Source organism: Marmota flaviventris, chromosome 4 (genome assembly GCF_047511675.1).
Source record: "Marmota flaviventris isolate mMarFla1 chromosome 4, mMarFla1.hap1, whole genome shotgun sequence".
Lineage (NCBI taxonomy): Eukaryota > Metazoa > Chordata > Mammalia > Rodentia > Sciuridae > Marmota > Marmota flaviventris.
In genome coordinates this window covers 165,363,315-165,384,732 of record NC_092501.1, presented here as the reverse complement: position 1 = coordinate 165,384,732, position 21,418 = coordinate 165,363,315, and the positions used below count along the sequence as shown (strand labels likewise).

The following is a 21,418-nucleotide window of genomic DNA, read 5'->3' as shown; positions in this document are numbered from 1 at the left end:
TGACACTTTTACATGAGAACAATGTTTTTTTCCATCTTCGAAGTCTGCAATTTGGGAGCAAAACACAAAGGGATAATGAAGGTGAAATGGCTGAAGGCTGACTCAAAGCCACGTTGACCCTAAACCACATAAGAAGACCACATGTATTAGTACTTGTGCCTGCGTGGTTAACTGCACGAGCATAATCTTGAATCTGCTTTATCTTAAAATAATGAATTTGATATTTTATTTTATTTAAACTTAAGACATACCTCATTCTCAACACAATAGTTAATTGGACTCAATTTCCTATGAAAACATTAAGGAAAAAGATTTTCAATTAAAAAGGTTCAGGCTACTCATTTTATACAAAAATATAGGAAAGGTGCAAAGAGGAAACAGAGACAAATCAGAGTAATCCCACACAAACTGTCTTTTCTCCCTCTGGGGCTGCTACATGGACAGCACTGAGGCAGGCAGGTCTCCTGATCACATTCCCGAATATGCCCTGCAGTCAGTTCTCAACAGAGGGCTCCAAAGGCCACAACCCCTCCAATGAGTGTCCACAGCAGTCCTACAGGAAGCAGACTACACAAACAGGTGAGGTAGATCCCCTCCAAGGACAGCCAGGAGGCCGCCCCTTCCTCCTGACACAGGAGTCACTCATCTGCATGCTCATGCCAAGTGTCTGGGATCCAGGAATGTCAACCCAGGAGGGGACATATGTCAAAAGAACAGGGCAGGCAATAGGCAACCTTAGGGGCCTTTGGTAGCTTCTACCAAAAATGGAGGACAAAAATGTAATACGGGTGAAGTTATGGTCATTCATAATAGAAAAAAATGCATATAGCCAGGAAATCGGTCCCCAAACACTCAACCTCCTTAGTTCTCTGCAAAAACAACATGTTTAGCCCACCTTATAGCTAAAAGTTATTTAAACTCGCTATTATTGAGGTGTGGGGAAATAAAGAGGACAGAATTCAGTGCCACTTTCCCAGGGCTGCCTGATATGGCAGGTCTTCTCTTTCCTGCAATAAACTCAAAAAACTTACGCTGAAAACAAGAGAATTCAAACACAGATGTGTGAAAGAAAAACAAGTGAGGAGAGTCCCAAAGTGCCCACAATCTCACTGCACCACCTGTGGGAGGGGGTAACTCATCCTGGCCCCTGGTAGGGCCATAGCCAACACGGGAAGGCAAGGCACAGCCCAGTCCCAGTCCCAGCAGGGCCAATGCAACAGAACCCCCTGGGCGAGCCCCATGAAAAACAGCTTAGGTGCTTTCGTCCACTGGCCCAGAACCATGAAGCCACATACATCTCCTCCAAAGAAACCTGCCTGAGGAGTGTAAGCCACAGAAGAAATGAAGCCTGAGCCCAGGGCTGCAACAGGCGCAGGAGCCAAGTTCACAAAAGGCAGAAACGAGACAACCGAAGAAGTGTGTTTAAAATGACAAGGAAGAGAGGGACCAAAATGAGTGAAAAGGGTAACCTGAACATGAAGAACAACTGAAAAAGAATGAAGCAAAACTTCTAGAAATAAATAATATGATCACTCAAATGAACATCTCAATGGACCCATTAACACCACAGGTGAATGGGAAATCCATGAACCAAAGTTTCCCAATTTGAGGATGTATTCAAAATTAACACCGACTGTGAAACAAACCAGAGAGAGAGAGAGGAGGGGAGAGGAGAGGAGGGGTGGAGGGAGGAGAGGAGAAAGAAAATGAAAAACTGGTTAAAAACCAAAACCAGGCTTTCACAGGATCTCCATGAGAACACAGGGAAGAGGAGGGGCAGGCTTCGGCAGACCTTTCCCGAGCCGAGAAGCCTGTGTCCTGGGCTGAGGCGGGACACCCACGGGCAAGCCACAGCAGCAGCACTGGAAGGTGCTAGCTGGCTGGGCCACGATGGCCTCTTCCCGCATGGCCAAGAGGAGGCCAAACACAAGATTGCCACGCGGCCCTGCCCAGGGGCCTATTCTCCCGTCTCCCTCCCCGTCTTCCTTGTTCCCTCTGCTCCTCTTCCCCTTGCCTGGAAGGCACCATGTGCCCTTTGCCCTGTGGAGACTGCAACTCCCCACTCACCATCCACTCTCACCCTCCCGGTTCCCAGGTCCTGACTCCATCAGGTGCTGAGTCTCCTCTTCTCTAAGGGATGAGCTGCGACAGCAATTACTTCTGATTTGTCTCTGAAAATGCTGTAATTGTGCAGTTACTGTTTTCTCCTAACTTTACTACAGTAAAAAGTAGAGCTTACACAGCCATTAACATTTAGCTAATCTTACCACATATTACCCCTTTTTTCTTTTCTGGAAGCAATATACAATCAACCCCAGAAATGGCATCATTTTATCCATCAATAGTTTAATGTTCACCTTGCCAGAGTGACCTTTTTTCAGTTTTAAGCAAAAACCCTACTATCAGACTATTAATCACATCTAAAAAAAAGTAACTTTTAGTCTTTTCTAATGCCTCATCTGTGTTCAAACCTCCTTGTTTGTCGTGACAATGACTTTGGTAGTCAGCAGAGGCCAAACAGCACCAGTGCATCTGACTGAAGCTCCTCTAAGTCTCTTGCATTCTACAAAAGTGCCTGCAGATAGCACAGGGACCACCACCCTCCCTCACCTCAGGCACTATTCAGGCTGCTCCTGCTGTGCCTCATAATTCATTAAAAACCCTGCTGATTTTCCCACTACGGTGTTTCTCCATTCCTACGAATGCAGAAGGTTGCTCGCTCACATGTGTGCCGAGTGGGTATTGGTTGTGGTCTCAGAATCAGATGCACTTGCTAACAGTCTTGACAATGCAATATGAAAATATAGCTGACCAAAGACAGAAAGCAGAAGGGCAAAGAACAGGGCCATGTTAAGTCACTGTGTCACAGCAGCAGCGAGAGAGAAGCACACAATGCTGATGAGACGCAAGATGGCCTATATCACTAGCATCACCAACTAGAGGAATATGAAAGCAAAATAGCACAAGGAGGCAGGAGGAAAAGGCAAGACAGGAGACAAAACCTCCACATCCTCCCTGGAAGAGGGAGAAGAGCCTGAGCAAAGGCTGCCACTGGGCAGGGCCTGGAAGCATAGGGGACACTGCTTCACATTGCAAAGGTACTTCCATCCTACATACTATATGACCTGTTTATATTATTTAACATAAATAAGAATAACTTTGGGGGAAAAGAATGCCTCTCATACTGAAAGACTAAGGACCTGACTACAAACTGCTATATATGATCTCATCTGTGGGATGCTCCCCTTCAAGTGAGGATGATTGGTCACTGTCATCAGGAGATGGCCATACAGAACAAGTCACACCACACGCTGTGACATCTGTGCTGGGGTGAGTGCACACTGGCATGTTAAGTTGCATGAATACTTGCACTGGGATTCCAAAGATTCCAAACCATCTAATCCCAGATCCTGATACGTAGCACTGTGCTCTCCACATGTGCCTCAGAGGCTCGAATCTTCCCATCTATGCTCTTAACCAAAACCATCTGTATCTGGATGACTCCTTTATATTCTGGGTGCACTGGGGAAAATACTGTTTGAAAACAGGTCCCTGCCTGGACCCTACCTTCAACAGAGAAAGAAGGGGCTGCAGTATAAGTTTCTTCCGCAGCAGAGGGTGCAAGGTCCTGGGTCATCCTGTCCTGCTCCCAAAACTCAGCAGCATGTCCCGTCACTCTTTATGAAAAACGAGCAGGAAATATTAAAAAGTGGCGAACTCAGGAAGCCACAGTGTGAATTAACATTCAGAGGAAATGCCTCTCCTGCACAACAGATGGGATGCCCAGAAATGCAAGGATTAGAGTCAACACGTTTGAAATAACCGTCTAAGAGACACCTGGGGAGTGTGTACTACTGAGCACCTCCACTTCAAAAACAGCAAAAGTCAGCATCTCTCCATCCCAGAACAGGCTTTGCTGTGCTCTCCCCTTGCCTTCTCCCTTCAATGTAGGGAATTCCATATTATGAGCCTATGTATGTGTGAAACATATATATATATACATATATATACATATATATATATATATATATGTGTGTATATATATATATATATACATATATATATATATGTATATATATGTAAAACACATCAGTTTTACACATCCAAAAAAAGACACACAGAAAATAAATGCTAAGTAACAATTACATACCTCCACAAGATTGTACACATCAGGAATAATCTACAGCACTTTTGACACCAAATAAAGATTATTATACAGACTTGAAAGGTATCTATCTTCAAAGCAGAACTATTTCAAACAAGAAACCATCCACAGGTTAAAAGCAGAAAGCACAACAAGAACACTTCCGAGTCTAACCACAAGAGGGCATAACCTGTGGCTATGCACACTCCCCACCCCCCAAAGCAGAGATGAAGGAGACAATCTAGAGACTTTATCTGGAGATAAGCAGCCTAAACAGCAGAATTTAGAAGCAGCCCTCAGATTTTGCTTACAAAGTAAAACTACTTGGAAATCAACCCAAAAGGTAACAGCAAAAAAAACCCTCAATTGAAGAGAAGTCGGGGGGTTTTTTCACAAGGAAATGATCTAACATGAAGGCAGTTAGAGAAGTCTGCTTCAAACCCAGCACAATTTTTTTTTCAACAAATTCAGCACCAATTACACCATGAATTACAATGCTTGAATTAAACATACCTTTAGAAAAAGAAACCTACTCCATCAGAAAGGCAATGAACTATCAAGAAAACTGCAACACTGACTGTAACTGCAATCCTAGAATTTCATCCTCCTGCTATTGTGGGAGAATAAAAGATGTGGCCTCCCACCTTTCTGCTTCAGCTGCCAACATGTGGAATCAGACTGGCCTGACTTTTCTAACAACATACTCGGATGATCACAGAACACTAGATGAGAAGTCATTCCCCTAGGTTCACTGTCAAATAGAGGACAACAAATAATGGCATGTGTCTTATATTTTTAAAAACAGAAAGACTTCAAAGCCGACCTACTCACTGCTCCATTTGGCACACAGACTATGGATATGGTGTGGTTCCCTACAAACAACGCATCTTTAACACCAGCGTATCACAAACACAGATTCAAACTGGTCACACACACTCAGAAACAAGACACTAACATAGAAATTTAGGTAGGGCAGAATGTCACAGCTGCCCCTGAGGGAGGTCAACACAGAACACTCCTTTCACCGGTCCCTCCTACCTAGCTTCCTCAGCCACTGCTAACCCTGATGCCTCCACTCCACACTAAAGCGGGGCCTGCCTGCAACACATCGGGACACGTCTGCAACCTTAATAAGTAACCACATGCTGTTCAGCAAACATGAAATATGATATGTCAAGAGCTTTGCAATGTTTTGAACAACTAATAAAAAAAAAAAAGTAAGAATGTACTCAAGAATGTAACCTGGTCTTTCCACAGGTTAGCATTGTATGCTACAATTTCCCCTCTTCTCCCACCTGCAGGCTGGTTCACCTGTTCTGAGCATGTCTAAAGTAGGCTAGGCTAAGCCATGGTGTTCAGCAGGTTAGGTGGCTTACCATATTGTAACTTACAACTGGTTTACCTAAAGTACAACCCCATCGATAGCCGAGGAGTACCTGTACCTAACCTGTGAAAACAAGGACTTGACCAGTCACATACCAGTAGCATTGCACACAGCAGCCCAGACGCAAAAGCAACCCAACTGCCCATCAGCAGACAATCAAAGGTAATACACATGCAGAGAAGGGAATTCCGACACATGCTACAACAGATGGACCTTAAGCACATTACACTCAGTGAAACAAGTCAGTCAAAAAGACAGAAACAGTATGTTTCTATTTATATGAGCTGCTCGGCTTTGGAGACATAAAGTAGAGTAGGGGGTACAGGGCTGGGGAGGGGAGCAGGGTATCAGTGCTCCCTGGGGCCAGAGCCTCAGATCAGGAAGATGAGAAACTTGTGGAGGCCGACAGAGGCAATGGTTATGCAACAACATGCACATCCCTAATGCTACAGAATTACACACTCAGAAACCGACAGAATGGCTAGGTGAATGTTATATAAACAAGGTACCAAAAATGAACAGTAAAACCCAGAGAACTTTGTAACTCGCGGCTGCCCGGCTGCCCGCTGTCTTACTGAAGTGTAACAGGCATCCTTAAAATCAGGAACTTTCAATAAGCCTCAAACTGCTTTTCCTCAGTCCCATTCATTTCCTGCTAACTGTTCTTCAAGCTGTTTTCTCCATCCTGTTTCCCACAGGCAATCACCTCATCTCATGCTGAGAACAGGAGCTAAGAATGCTCCCAAATCCCAGGCCCTGGGCACCAGAGGGTACAAAAACCAGAACTGCCACACAGGCTCACTGGAGGCCATAGCCAGACAGATGTGTATTTCTCAGCTTCTGTTCTACATGACTGCTCCCTCCAGTAACCTGTAATAGGTTGGAAAGGCAGAGCAGTAGTTTCTGGGTTTGGCCAAGCTGTGATTAAATTCACTTTTCCCTTTTATATTGTTTTGCTCTCATTCCTGATGCAGACAGAAAACTGAATCCAGTTAGATGGGATCCCAGATTCAGGCCTCTGGCCTGGGCCCCAGTAACAAAAGCACTAAGTTTTCCAAGGTCACTGTTGAGAAAATATTTTACTATCAAAACTGTCATTTTCACATTTAAAATTCATTTTTTCTTGCTACATTAAAAAATAAAATAACAGCAATGACAACTCAGGGACCCTGCTTTGTGTAAGCACTGAGTTCCCACCATACATACTGCAGCTAAGTAGCCCCACCAAGGGACTTCCACAAGCAATGCACAGAGTCGTCCTTTCCATCTGAAATATCTGCAGTTTAGGCCATACCCACCCCAGCACACTATGCCCTTTCCACACATCCTGTTCAGCCACATTGGTAAATCATCTTTCCCAGGCGGAATCAGAGAAACAGTATAGTGCACTACTTTCCAAATAGCAGGAACAATATACAAAGTTACAAAATGTCATCCCACCTCTCTCCCTACCTTCCCACATTCTTCCCCTTTCTGACCCTCCTTCTGAAATCTCATTGCAAATCTTTATCTCTCACAAGAGCATCTATAACCAAGCTCAACATAAAACAAGATTTACATATGTAGAGGCAATTTAGGCAAGCTCCTTGAAGGCCAGCAGTGCCCAGTAGCATTCACATGACCTAGAAGTCTCTATGGAGTTCCTTCTTAATCCTCCACACTAGCCCATGGCCTGAAGTATGGCCAAGAAACACCGGTGTCAGGAAAACATCAATGCCACGTCCCCTGAACACAGTCCGCTGGCACTTCAGTCGCTGGCCTCACCAAGGTTCAACATTCACAGCCACTCCCTGGTCAGCAGATCTAACCACAAGCCTCAGAGAATATTCAACTCCACTGTGCATATCAGCGATATAACTATGCCAAAGACCACCACTCTCTTTCAAAAGAGATCAGCTTCTGAAAGATCAGTTTTGGTCAGTAAAAAAACATCAAAAAAATACAGAAAACACAAAGAAAGCAATACATTTTAAAATACTATTACTGATATAAACAGCAGAAATTATCTACAAATAGATGATTGGTAAAGTGCCCACAGTTAAAAGCCTGTGTATCACAAATTCCAAGCCCTGACCCCAGCCCTAAAAAATAAAAGTATATCTTAACACACAAGTGTAACCACAACTACCCAGTGGCACACACCTGCAATCCCAGCTGTACTCGGAGGCTGAGGCAGGAGAATCACTTGGGAGTTTAGGACCAGCATGAACAAGGTAGTAAGATCCCACTTCAATTAAAAAAAAAAAAAACTTAGCAGAGCATGGTGGTACACGCCTGAAATCCCAGCTACTCAAGAGACTCAGGCAGAAAGATCTCAAACTTCTGGCCAGCCTGGCAACTTAGAAACTATCTCAAAAATAAAATGGGATGTAATTCACTGGAAGAGCACTTGCCTACCATGTACAAAGCCCTGAGTTCAACCCTCAGTACCTGGAGGAGGAAGGAGAGAACATTAACACATTTGAGATATTTCCCTTGGAATCTGGAAAATGTCAGGATGGAATGCAAAGCTAGGTTATAACTGTGAAGCCCTTCGTCCCAGAACTCCAATGTTAGGGATTCCACTGAACAAAAACTTCATCACGACAGAGGCACTTTCCCAGACTCTCTTGGAGAGCTAGCACTCAGGATGCTAATGCATTCATGGCTGCTTTCTCAGCCTCAAGAACAGCAGTCATCAGTGCCACTTCAGGCTTGGCCACTTACCACTTGGCTTGATCTCACGCACATAGTTGCTGGGGAACCAGCCAGTCCTGCCATTGTGCGTGCCTTCCCACCAGCCTCCTTCCTCCACTCGAGTGACGTGGATGACATCACCCTTCGTGAACGAGAGCTCATCTTCATTGGTCTGCTGGAAATTGAACTTGGCTCTCACTACCAGCTGATGGTTGCTGTTATCAGTCATGTCCTAAAAAGCAGGTGGGGAGGAGTGGGAAGAAGATTACTTGAGATACAGTCTACTCCATTAAAATAAGTAAGATTATATTTTATAAAGGCAGCCAAAACATTATTATAAATGCCCAAAACATTCAAACAGCAGGAAAATGTCTAAAATAAAGAAACAAGTTTCTTGTCTCTCCCAGTGCACCTTGCTCACCATTTGGTCCCGGCCCCAGAAGAGACCCTCTCCAGAGCTTAAAGGTCTCATTCTGCAACTGCTAAACCTGCACAAACCGATATACATTCACACACATTTAGAAGGATCAGCGCGCATACTCCTCCAATACTTAGGCCAAGTCAGCATTCTGCAGTCATTCTTCCAGCAATACTTAGAACCAACTAATTGCATAATGCTCTACTACCCGAAGGTGCCATTATTTTATCACTCTCCAACAATGGGCCTTTAGATTGTTTTTTTAATATACCACATACAGTATTTCTGTCTTGCAAAACAAGGCTACTTTAAAAATGCTTGCATGTCCATCTTTGAATATAATTAGCCTCCATGTTAAATTCTAGTAAAAGAACACATACTAATACATGTTAAATGTAAAAATAAATTTCTAAACTGCCCTTCAAAAAGGTTCTCCATATTCACACCAAGCAACATGCCCACCAACCATATCTGAAGAGTTCTTTATCCGATTTTCACCAACACTGGGTATTGTTGAATGTTTATTTTATTCCCCACACAAAAACTGCAGTTTTCAAAGTCTCTGGAAGGCAGGAAGAGAAAAGCAGACTCTTGAGTTTCTTCCTATCTCCATATAATCTGGACTAGGCTCTGGAGAGGCCAGCAACCCAAATCCACATGAAAGTCCACAGGGAAAAAAAAAACAAGTCCCGGAGAAGCCTAAGGGGCAGCCCAGAGGGCCCATGAGACCACTCTCAGGCCCACAACACGAACCACAACCTCGTCGAGGAACCAGTGAGGATGGTGTGGTGTTCTCCTGTGCCCCACCACCAGGGGGAAGCCCATTCCACATGCACCATGGTGTCGAACAGGTACTGGGCAAAATGTCCAATGGCCACATAAACAAAGACAGGACTGGGAGTCCCAGCACCTAGCAGACAACCAGGAGACACATGCCTGACATCATGTCCAGAAGACAGCAAGCAGATGTCCAGTAGAGTAGAGACCATGCCCAAGAGACAGCAAGCGGACGAGCAGGAGAGAGGACCCCCAAGATGATATCAAGGCAACAGCAGACATGGGAGTGGATGGAAGAAGTTCAGCAGTCATCATAAAGTTTTGAAAAAGCCCCTACAAACTGTCTTGAAATAGAAAAAAAAAAAAAAAAAACAGAGAAAACCTCAGAAAAGAATGGCATTTACAAACTTCACTCAGAAGAAAAGAAACAGAGCATGCTGAAGAATAAGCAGAACCACAGGGACTATGGCATGAAAAGGGCTGCCAAGTGGCCAAGGAACACACCTGGAAAAGCCCTGGAATTGACAAAGGCACACCGTTACAGCAGGACAAATCCACAAACATTCAGACCAAATCACATCCTAGCATTAAACCTCTGAAAACAAAAGGCAATAAAATTCATAATGTCAGGGAAAAAAAGCAATCTGCGGATTATAAGACCTCAACACATTTACATCCCATGTGCCCTTGCTCCAGGAACAAATTAGAGAAAATGTGCTCCTCCAAGACAGGTGAAATGCAAGGGCAAAATGAAGACATGGAGAAAGTGGTGGAGGAGAGCCACATAGGTCAGAAGCACCTCCAAGGAGGACCAAGCAGAATCAGAGACTGCCATGCAACAGCCTGCATAACACCAGGAGTGTTCCTCAGGGAGATAAGCAAGAAGAAATCTAACAGGTTTGAATGCATACAAATAGATTCTTAGATCAGGGCTACCATCTGCAAAAAGGACAGGGAAAACAAAAGAAAGAAAGATAATTACGCATTCCAGAAAGCATGGCTGCGACATGGCTCCACTACGAACACTGTTGGCTTGGCCACCCTAATGTTCTAAACACCGAACTAACTGAAGCCAGGATAGAGCTTGGCCACAAAGACAATGGGACCACAGAGCATTGGGGAGCAGGTAAAGGGACCGCGTGTAAAGAGCTCACCACTCTCTACTATGGACATCCACACTGAAAAAACATTTCAAATTAACCCCCCTCCTCCAAAAAGGGCATTTTCCTTTGACACACATAGGCAAAAGCCTAAAAGAACCTCTAGTAAAACTGCAAGTGGCTGTCTCCAGCAAGTCTCAGAGTTACTCTAACCAGGAGCAGGTGAACATCATGAGACTACACCCCCACCACGAGGGAGATCCTTAACAAAGAGTAGCTGAGTAGCTGGCTGGTCATTCCCAAATGCTTAATACTTAGCTATCTAAATGTGTGTACAAATTAAACATTAATCATAAATTATAAGTATGTATCTAATAATTAAAAATCCTGAATAAATAACAGTTAACATATCTTTAATATCTAACACAGGAGTCTCTTCCTCAACATGTGGCAGCGCAGGCTCCAGCTGACAGCCATTGCTCAAGCATAGAACTCACCACCCACCAATGGCATGAGCAAGATAAAGTGGCAGTCACAGTGGCACTTGCTCTTGGGAGATGGAACATCATCCAACTCACCATGCCATAGCGAGTCTCCTTCTGCAAACCACCCTCATGCTCACCAGCAGTCTACCACAACCCTACCACCTTCTCCTTTCTATAGCTCAGCCTTGTATAAACATTCACACAGTGATTCTGGTGAGGAGCTCACGTAAGGAACGAACTGTGGAGCGCAAGGGAGCCTAGGGGTCCATAAGGGGTCCTCCAAGGTCACAGTGCCCAGGACAAGCCCACTGCCAGCCTCCTGTAGCTGCAGCTGGGTGCCAGGCCATGGAGGTCAGCTCCACAGTACAACAGTAGGTGAGTAGAAATCAGGAAATTACACAGGAGGTAAGCTACATTCCCCCTATAGACAGGAAGGTGAAAACAGTACTCTCAACTCGGATGGGTGCCAGGGAAACACCCAAGGACTTCTGTACTTCACAAACGAAGCAATCAGAAAGGAAAAGGCTGTGAAAAGGGCAGCATCCAAGAGAAAGACAAGGCATGCCACAAAGAACAGGACCACTTGGACCTGTGTGACAACTTCCGCTCAACAAACTCACCTTCTTCGGCGTCTTTATGGTGACGGGATGTGGATTTCTTTAACACATCCTTTTACAATAGTGCCCAAAGGGCAAGACGCAGCAGACAAGTCAAAGGGAGGGTGTTCCAAGACATCTACATACTCCAGTTACCCGCCACACAACACCAACTGCAGTCTGGATCACAACAGCGGAGTGTGAAAGGCTCCCTTCATTGTCTCTAGTGCTACAGGAAGCTAGAATGATGAATTTAACCCTATTTTATCACTGTGGGCTTTCTTCTTTCTCATTTTTAAAAAGATCTCCTAAACAGTGGTTTGTCATCCACCTGGATTCAATGTGACATTCTAGTACTCTCTCAATAAAAAATGCATTTATATAAAATAAAAACAGGTGACACTCGTCTGTACTGTTAGAAATCACAACAGCAGATACCCTTGGGGGGGAAAAAAAACAATGAAAGCATCCTGAGGCTAGTCTTGTGGTCTTACTGGATGCTGCTTAGTTAGCAATCTTTGATGTGTGAAAATCCATCCTGCTGTACACACAACACATGAGCTTTTTAAAATGCATGTTACAAGTCAACAACTATTAGCAATGGGAAGGGACTGAAGACTCCCTCCCCAAAGGGGAAAAGGGTCCCCACATGGGCCTATAGGACACCTCCCCTGAGAACAGTCACCTAGCCACTGGGCAGGCTCTTCTCCACAACCTTCCTGGCTCCTACAGCCAGAGTTTCATCTGCCAGTTTCTGGCATATTCCTCTTCAGCAAGTGGTATTCTACCCACAGTCCTGCAGGTATCCAACCCGGAAAAGCCTGCAGCCTTCAAAGCTCCAGATCCTCCTCCACGTCCCAGAGTGCCCAGACTCTCATTCATTGAAAAAAGGCTTGTCACGGAGTCAAAAACCCAATATCTACTCCACAGTTTCTAGTCCCAGTTCTACAATCCTGGGTAAATACCCACCTTATCTAAGTTTCAGTTTCCTCAGGACACCCATTGCACAAAAGTTAATAACTAGAATCAACAAATGGGACTTACTCAAACTAAAAAGTTTTTTCTCAGCAAAAGAAACAATAAGAGAGGTAAATAGGGAGCCTACACCCTGGGAACAAATCTTTACTCCTCACACTTCAGATAGAGCCCTAATATCCAGAGTATACAAAGAACTCAAAAAATTAGACAATAAGAGAACAAACAACCCAATCAACAAATGGGCCAAGGACCTGAACAGACACTTCTCAGAGGAGGACATACAATCAATCAACAAGTACATGAAAAAATGCTCAACATCTCTAGCTGTCAGAGAAATGCAAATCAAAACCACCCTAAGATACCATCTCACTCCAGTAAGATTGGCAGCCATTATGAAGTCAAACAACAACAAGTGCTGGCGAGGATGTGGGGAAAAGGGTACTCTTGTACATTGCTGGTGGGACTGCAGATTGGTGCAGCCAATTTGGAAAGCAGTATGGAGATTTCTTGGAAAGCTGGGAATGGAGCCACCATTTGACCCAGCTATTCCCCTTCTTGGTCTATTCCCTAAAGACCTAAAAAGAGCATGCTACAGGGACACTGCTACATCGATGTTCATAGCAGCACAGTTCACAATAGCAAGACTGTGGAACCAACCTAGATGCCCTTCAATAGACAAATGGATAAAAAAAATGTGGCATTTATACACAATGGAGTATTACTCTGCATTAAAAAATGACAAAATCATAGAATTTACAGAGAAATGGATGGCATTAGAGCAGATTATGCTAAGTGAAGCTAGCCAATCCCTAAAAAACAAATGCCAAATGTCTTCTTTGATATAAGGAGAGTAACTAAGATCAGAGTAGGGATGAAGAGCAGGAGAAGAAGATTAACATTTAACAGGGATGAGAGGTGGGAGGGAAAGGGAGAGAGAAGGGAAATTGCATGGTAATGGAAGGAGACCCTCAGGGTTATACAGTGGAGGGGGGTAGAGAGAGAGGAGGGGAGGGGAGGGGAGAGGTGGGGAGGGGGGAGGGTGGAGGATGGGAAAGGCAGCGGAGCACAACAGACACTAGTATGGCAATATGTAAATCAATGGATGTGTAACTGATGTGATTCTGCAATCTGTGTATGGGGTGAAGGTGGGAGTTCATAACCCACTTGAATCAAAGTGTGGAATATGATATGTCAAGAAATTTGTAATGTTTTGAACAACCCACAATGAAAAATTAAAAAAAAAAAATCTTAATGTAAATAAAATTAAAAAATAAAAAAATAAATAATGTATTTCATCTAGTATAAGTTGCCAAAAACTGGACAATGCCCATTGTTATATTATAAAACACTAAATACTATCAATTAAATTACAGAATACCATAAACTATAAGATACATGTTACTTTCAGATATGCTAAAATGTTTTACAGAAAAAGGTCTTAGGATTGACAAAATATGATTCATGATATATCCCATGTTTACTCAAGGGAATTGAAAATATTTAACAAAGCATATATAATAAAATTTGATGTGATTTCTTGCATGCTTTGGACACTTTGTGAACTCGAAGACCGGTACCCAAGCAAGGTCTCTCAACAGCATCACAAGGCCAAGGGGCCTGGGGTCCCTGGCTCCTGGAGTGCTGGGGGCCACAGAAGAGGAAATGCCTTAAGAGATCAAGTCACTTCTCCCAGAAAGAAGAAGGCAAAGCAAAACTGTACAAAACCCTGTCCCCAATCTCAGAGAACAACACTGGGAGTTGGGAGCCGTGCTCATTAACAGCAGATAAAGGCTTAGCTAGTACATAAACCCTGTTCCCAAACTGAGAATAAAGAAGGGAACGTGGGGCTATGCTCATTAACAGCCAATGCAGATGCAGGACATGACAGTGACTCCAGAAGCATCAACAAAAGTCCTTAAGAAAAGAAAGTTGGAAGTCAGAACTGATGAGGAAAAAAACCCAAATCTATGCCCTGGATCCACTACACTCTTGATTATCTCTCCCAGGTTTCTCCTTCTGTGGTGACAGGCAAGCTGCAGAGCAGAGCTGGACAAGGAGATCTGCTTAGCGGAGAGCATGTAAATGGGCAGGAAGAAATCACCCAGAGAAAGGCATGCTGAGGGAGCCACAGGAAAGAGGCAGCGAGTGAGGAGGTCCAGCTCCCACTGCAGAGCCAAATGAGCAGCAGCAGCCCTAGCCAGCCTGCACCCCAGGCAGGAACTGTCCTGGAGCAGAAAGATGACACGGCTTCGCAGATTTAAAACAAGGTTACGAAAACAACCAGCAGGTGAGGCGGCAATCGGGTGCAACATTCGGAGACTGGAAGGGATGTGGGGGTCAACAAAGCTAGCTTGAGCAAAGGAGCGTAAACAGTGCCTGAGAAGTGGACCAGCTTGGGTGGGAGTGCCTGCTGTGAGTGCAGGGCTGAGCTCTGTCACAAGATCCCAGAACTGATGCTCCACAACTACAAGGGGCATTTCAGCTTAAGTTCTTATGGAAATTTTCAAGGATAGGTAGAGGTTGAGAATGATAAATGGCCTTCCATGTACTCATTACTCAGCTATGAACACTCTGCCATCCTCATTTCTAGATTCTAGATTCAAAAAAGTCACCTCACAGTGCTATGAGCAAACTATATTCAGAAAAATCTAAAGGCAAAGAGTCGCTCTCACCTAGCATGCAAGAGAGGTCTGCCATGTCCCATGCAGGAGAAGCCAGCACACCAGCAGCAACAAAAAGAACCCTTTCACTCCTGGTGTAACTTACCAATTTCTCTAGCTAATGGAATGTTAATCCTGTATGATTAAGATCTCAGTAACATTCATCTTCAACCACATACTTTACTTAATATCATACATATTTCCCAGTCTTCCTTTATTCAGTAAGAAAAAAGGAAAACCAAAATGAAAACTTCCATGGTTTGAAGTATTTTTTTTTTCACTGAAAGTATGTTTTCTCTTACATTTTCCTTACATATTTTATAAAGCTGATTTAAAATGTTTCAAGTTTTCTCCTTAATTTGGAATCATAATGCTCACAATGATAATGCTACAAAACTCCTCCTGCATCACATCCTATAAAAAAACTAGACCACATAAGGACCAGGAGGGCTGCAGAAGAGAGGCCACAAAAATATGAAGGACTGAGCTGGTATACGCAGATCACAATAAGGCGTCACTACCTGCAGATGCAGAACCTAGGACAGGCTTCTCCAAGGGCAAATGTAAGGACAAGAGTAAGGTTCACTTCAAAACACTTACGAAAATGTAAAAACTACATTTCTCCTGAATCTTATTTTTAACCCTATTCCTTGAGCTACACTCAAATTTATTTCCAACTACAAAATACAACTCTGTCCAAATGAACTCTCACTTCCTGACCGCCACTATTAGCAAAACCTCATAATTTCCTGTGTTACAGCAAAAAGAAAGTGGGGTCCCTAAAATCTCTGAAGATGTGAGCTCTCATGACTACCATTGTAAGATTCTCCTTATACAAGGAGAAAAAAATGGTCATGCCTCTATTAGCAAATCAAGAACTGCCAGCCCCAGGTGGCCCAAAAGACAGCAGGACCTGACCAGGACAGTAAGACCTGCGACCTCCCTGCAGACTCACATTCAGTCCCATGCTCTACCTTCCCCTATGTCATCTCCAGGCACTGTTACAGCCTGTGCCCTTAGCATTTATGAGCAGGTTCTTCTTCCCTTCCCAAGACGACTCTCCACCTAAGTGCCTTTCCTTGTGTCCTGAGCAGCCATGGAAAGCTCTGAAGGCAGGCTTTCAGGAAGAGGAAAAGGCTACCTTTGGCTTCTTTGGTTAAAACCGTCTCTCCTTTGTATGGCTAAGTTCTTCCACACATACATTTCTTCTCATGCTTCTGTGTATAGCAGTTGAGAAAGCACTGTGTCAGGGAAATATGTTAAAAGTACATGCTTCTCTATACAAGCAGAATTATCAATCTTAATATAACCCCAGGAAACAAGTTTTCTGAAAGCACTCATTCAGCATAATATCTGAAGGATCTGGTAAGGACAAATACAAAACCAGGCTGCAAGAGCAATGGAGGCAAGGTCAAATACCTCCGGGCTGCTTTAGCACTGTTAGCAGGAGCACAAGCATCTTTCCAGACACATTCATACACTCCCACATTCCCAAATACACGAGAATTTATTTAACAAAACCTCTCAAACTTACCAAACTTCGGTACTGGCCCTGGAACAATTTTGAAGTCCGACTGTGTGAAGACTGGGATCCCAGGGAGTCAAAAGACTTGATCCGATGCGAAGAGGGCCGAGCACATACGGAGTCGCTCCCTAGTCCAATGTCTGAAAAGGTCATGCACACAGAGAAAAAGCGCTGAGAACGCCTGACACCATGCTCCCATGCCACACGCTGGCTCTAAAACTGGGCCAGCAGAGGGACACACCGAATACCACAATAAAGCAGGCCATTTATGCAGTAAACAAAGAGCAGATTCTTTGTCCCATAAATAACTCGCATTCATCCCCAATTACCTCTCCAGAAACTATCTGAAGATGATTCCTCATCAGCATTTCTCTAGTATAACTTTTCAAAAGTTTGTGAAACGTTTTATAAGTTTTTAATATATTTCTTCACCTGAAAAACAAGCTTCTCAAATACAACTCCCCAGCAGAAAACAACTCAGTTCTCACTCTCAAAACATACCACAGCACATATGCCATTTCTCCAAGATTATTTCCCATGCAGAGAGCAACAAGAATTATTTTGCAACACAAAGAACTCTTTTCCTTGTGCATTTTCTGGCCAGAGACCCTTCTGAGTCTTATCTCCTCAAGAGCAAGCTGCATGTGCTCCACTTGCCTCACCCCATTGTTGAGAGCCAAAGCCAGCAGGAATTAATGCGGACCTCCCCACTCGGGATTCCCACCACAACAGGCCAACCAACAAGTCAATGTCAGCAGACCATTTCTTAGAAATGATTTGATTTGAAAAAAAGGAAAATGATGGTGTAAGGAATTTACTAGGGAAAACACTTTTCAAGATGTATATGCCTTACCCTGTCCTACCCTGTCCACAAAAGCACCCTACACTGACAATCGCCCAGAGCCCGCCCATCTTTCAGGCAAATCTGTTGGAACTGGCTTACATGGTACTTTATAAAGTTCTGAAACAGCTACAAGTCTGAAGACTGTCACAGAAAAGCCCAGAGTTGCACCTTCTCTTGGCACATTCGGGCTAGAGCAACACAGGGTCCATACCTTCTCATGGACAAAATGGCTCAAGGCAGCCAGAACTGCAGAAGATCCAGGGCCAGACCTTCCCACCAGGTCCTACCTTTATGCTGCTGCTGGCTCCACACTCAGAAGTGTGGGACATTGTATTGACATTCCCCCTAAAATGTGCCTGCACTTGTAAGATCCTATGTAGGGACAGGAGTACTTCTCAAGTACTTTCTACTTGAGAAGACAAAGCCTAAATACCACCCCAACACAAACCCAGCCACAGAGGATATTTTCCTGGAACCCGCCCGTGGGTCTGTCACCCTAGCTACACAGTGCTAACCTATCCTGGCCTTCAAGAGAATTCTCAGTGCAACCAAGGCATCCTGACTCCTCTCCTTCCCCATCATCAATTCTTCTGGCCAACTGAAAGGCAAAAACTCATCTAAATGCCTTAAGAACACACATCCTTTAAGTGACAGAAACAGAGGGAAGATGATGGCAGAAATTTCCCAAAAATGGAACAGCTGTGACCATACTGCATTGAGGCAAGTGTTTAAAGTTGAGAACTAAAAAGACAGTCAATTCCATCACACTGACTTCAATACAATAACCAAGAGCAAGGAACCAACAAACAGAAAAGTTAAAAGCTCTTGCAAAATAGTCACTAACATTAACTAAAAGCTGAAAAGTACCAAATTTATCTCCTAACTTCTAAATATGACTTTATAAGGAAAAGCACTACATATTTTACATCCAATGCAGACCCAAGGACATCAATACACAAGAAATACTTCTGCAGGAGGTGGGGGTAGAAAAAACAGTGGCATGTGTCCAAGAGCCACTGATCCCAGTTTGTTTACAAATCCATCATTTCTCTAAAAAAATCTCAATGCCTCAAACCTGGACCGCTGACAGGCACAGGATCCAGCGTGGCCTGCAGCTCCCCAGCACCTCTCCACACTCTGTTTTGCTAACTCAAACACTGAGAGAGCACCCACAGCAATATTTTCACTGGGGTCCAGCTGAGGATCACCTATAGATTTCATTTACCGGGGCCACCCCATCCCTGTCTGCCACAGAGACCTATACTAATTATAAAGTCATCATTCACAATTCTAAGGCAGACACGCACAGCTGCATGTCCCTTAGTGACAGGGCAACATTCTCAAGACTGTGCTATCAGGAGGGAGATCCTGTCATCATGCAGACACCACAGTATGCTGGCACCAACCTAGAGGATATAGCCCTGTGCACACTTAGGCCACATGCTGCACACTGCTGCACATGCAGCCCATCACCAACCAAAACAATCTCACATGACTAGTGACCGTGTCCAAGCAGCTGGTAGATGGACACTTGCCTGGGTGGATACAGGAACCTGCCACACTCTCAAGATCTCATGCAAGGTCTCTTGTATTAAATCCTGGTGTGAGCTACATCTCCCTGAATTTCACGTAACTGATTTTCTTCCTTGCTATTTGTTCACATTAAAACTACAATTTTGACCGTAAAGGGACAGAGGATTGCTTCGGTGTCTATTTAACCACCTATAGAAAACACCAAATAGTCATTTGCAATACATCATTAAGTGATTAGACAATCTTAAGGATTCCTTCCCTGGAATGGTTTCTTAGATGGTTCCATCTCCACAGCCCTAGAGGTATGCAACTTTCAATCTCAGAGTGAAGCCCTGAAGACACAATCACATTCCTGTGGGCAACCTGTTCTGGGGCAGTGCTCTGTGCCAGTCAGGCCTCACCTCCACTGCACACAGGAGCCTTGCTTTGTCTCAGGCTCAGGCAGAGAATGGCTTCCAGACAGGACTCAGAGTAAACATGCACTGGGAAGTGGCTCAGAGGCCAGTCTCTAAAGGAGGACTTGTAGCACCAGGAACTGAAGCCCAAGTGCTCAGGATAGCAGAATTATAGCAGCAAAGCAGTAGGCGCTCATTTCTTAAATTCAGTAATGCTCATTTTGCCTTACTAACAGAAAACCAAAACCTTTCTCCATTTAGTATTCCCACCCCCTCAAATGTAATAAAAAAGGAGTCTTACCTGCTGTTACTTTATTTAGAGTCACTAAGGAACTGAGGACCTTGTTAAAATTCTGCCCCTGATACAAATCATTTGCATCAAATGTCTGAAAGGAAAAATTAAACAAGCAGAATTAGTACTGAATCTCATGTTGAATGCAGCATCAACAAGTTCTGGTGTGGGATTCTTATCCTGAAATCCCAAGAGGAAGCACAATATGCAAGAGCAGGCCAGAGGAAAAGGACTAGAATTCCTGCATGGGGCACAGTTCAAGCCCTCGGATGAGGACCAGCTGCCTATCCATGAGCACCCACCCAGGGCAGGGGCCACCCAGCTGCATGTGCTTGGTGAAGGCTCACTGGTAGCTTGCAGCCCTCTCCCCCTGGAGTATGCAGAGGCCAGTGGATAAGGCACACCCCCGATGTTTTTTCCCAGCATAAAAAGAAGGCAAGATACAGCTGATTCCAAAACTAACAGGTACAAAAGGAAAATACAGACGTGAGCGAGCACAATGGATGTGAAAGTATAAGGAAAGGGATCAGGTCACACAGAAGGGACAAGGGAGGGACTCATTGGGCAGAGACTTGGCCAGGATCAGGACCATCTGGCACCTCCTCCAATCCAGAGCTGTCTAGAGACCTGGGACCCTGAGGAGACAGTCACATCCCATAGACAAGCACTTCATACCACACACGTGGAGCTGCCACAGAAAGCGCATGAGCTCACCTGGATGCAGACAGCTGGAGTCTGCAGTGTGTGTGTGTGTGTGAGAGAGAGAGAGAGACAGACACAGAGAGAGAAAGCACACATGTGTTAACACCATCCAGTTGGAGCTGGGAGAGAGAAAGTACAAGACATGATATAGACAATTGGAGTGTGTGTGTGTGCACATGCGTGAGAGACAGAAAGTGCACATGCACAAGGGTGCACACCAATCACCTGGAGCTCAAAGAGCACACAAGAGATGGCCTGGATATAGACAGCTGGGTACAGAGTCTGTGAGGGTTGTGTGTGTGCATGCACAGATGTACTAAAACACATAGCTCTTTGCAAATACGGTCTGAGAACTACCTGTCACTTTTGATCACCAACCAACCTTATACAAAAACAATTTTAACAGTCAAATCATCCACTACTCTGTCCTAGAAAAATTATGAAAGAAAAAATATCTTTCAAGCCAGGCGTGGTAGCATGCACCTGAATCCCAGCAGCTCTGGAGGCTGAGGCAAGAGGATCATAGTTCAAAGCCAGCCTCAAAAACAGCAAAGTGCTAAGCCAACTCAGTGAGACCCTGTCTCTAAATAAAATATCCAAAAAGGGGGGTGGGATGTGGAGTCGGGGATGTGGTTCAGTAGCTGAGTGCCCCTGAGTTCAATCCCTGGTACAAAATACACACACACACACACACACACACACACACACACGGTGCCAATAACAAAAGTATATTTAGAAAACAAAATGAATGTCATGTTAACATAATTTGAATGTTATGTTAACCACTGACCAGAATAAGCATCAGTGGCTGGTCCACCTAGCACCTCTGCCCTCCCCCTGGGTTCAGCTTCTTCCTCTGGAGGACACTAAGAGATATGTCAGGAACTCCCTTCTGCTCCCCTACTTCCT

The 21,418-nt window shown here is 44.3% G+C and overlaps 1 protein-coding gene across 5 annotated transcripts in view; it reads right to left on the bottom strand.

The window, feature by feature from the left end:
• Positions 1-21,418, bottom strand: part of Arhgef7 (Rho guanine nucleotide exchange factor 7) — a 129,365-nt gene that overhangs the window by 50,197 nt on the left and 57,750 nt on the right. For all 5 annotated transcript variants that reach the window (XR_011707432.1, XM_027938833.3, XM_071611648.1 and 2 more), the window contains 3 exons: positions 19,817-19,901; positions 16,753-16,883; positions 8,235-8,436 (listed from right to left, as the gene is read on the bottom strand). Coding sequence is in view for 4 of the 5 variants with exons in the window: in XM_027938833.3 (XP_027794634.2) it covers positions 8,235-8,436; positions 16,753-16,883; positions 19,817-19,901 (418 nt within the window). In the remaining variant the exon portion in view is untranslated. The remainder of the gene's footprint in view (positions 1-8,234; positions 8,437-16,752; positions 16,884-19,816; positions 19,902-21,418) is intronic.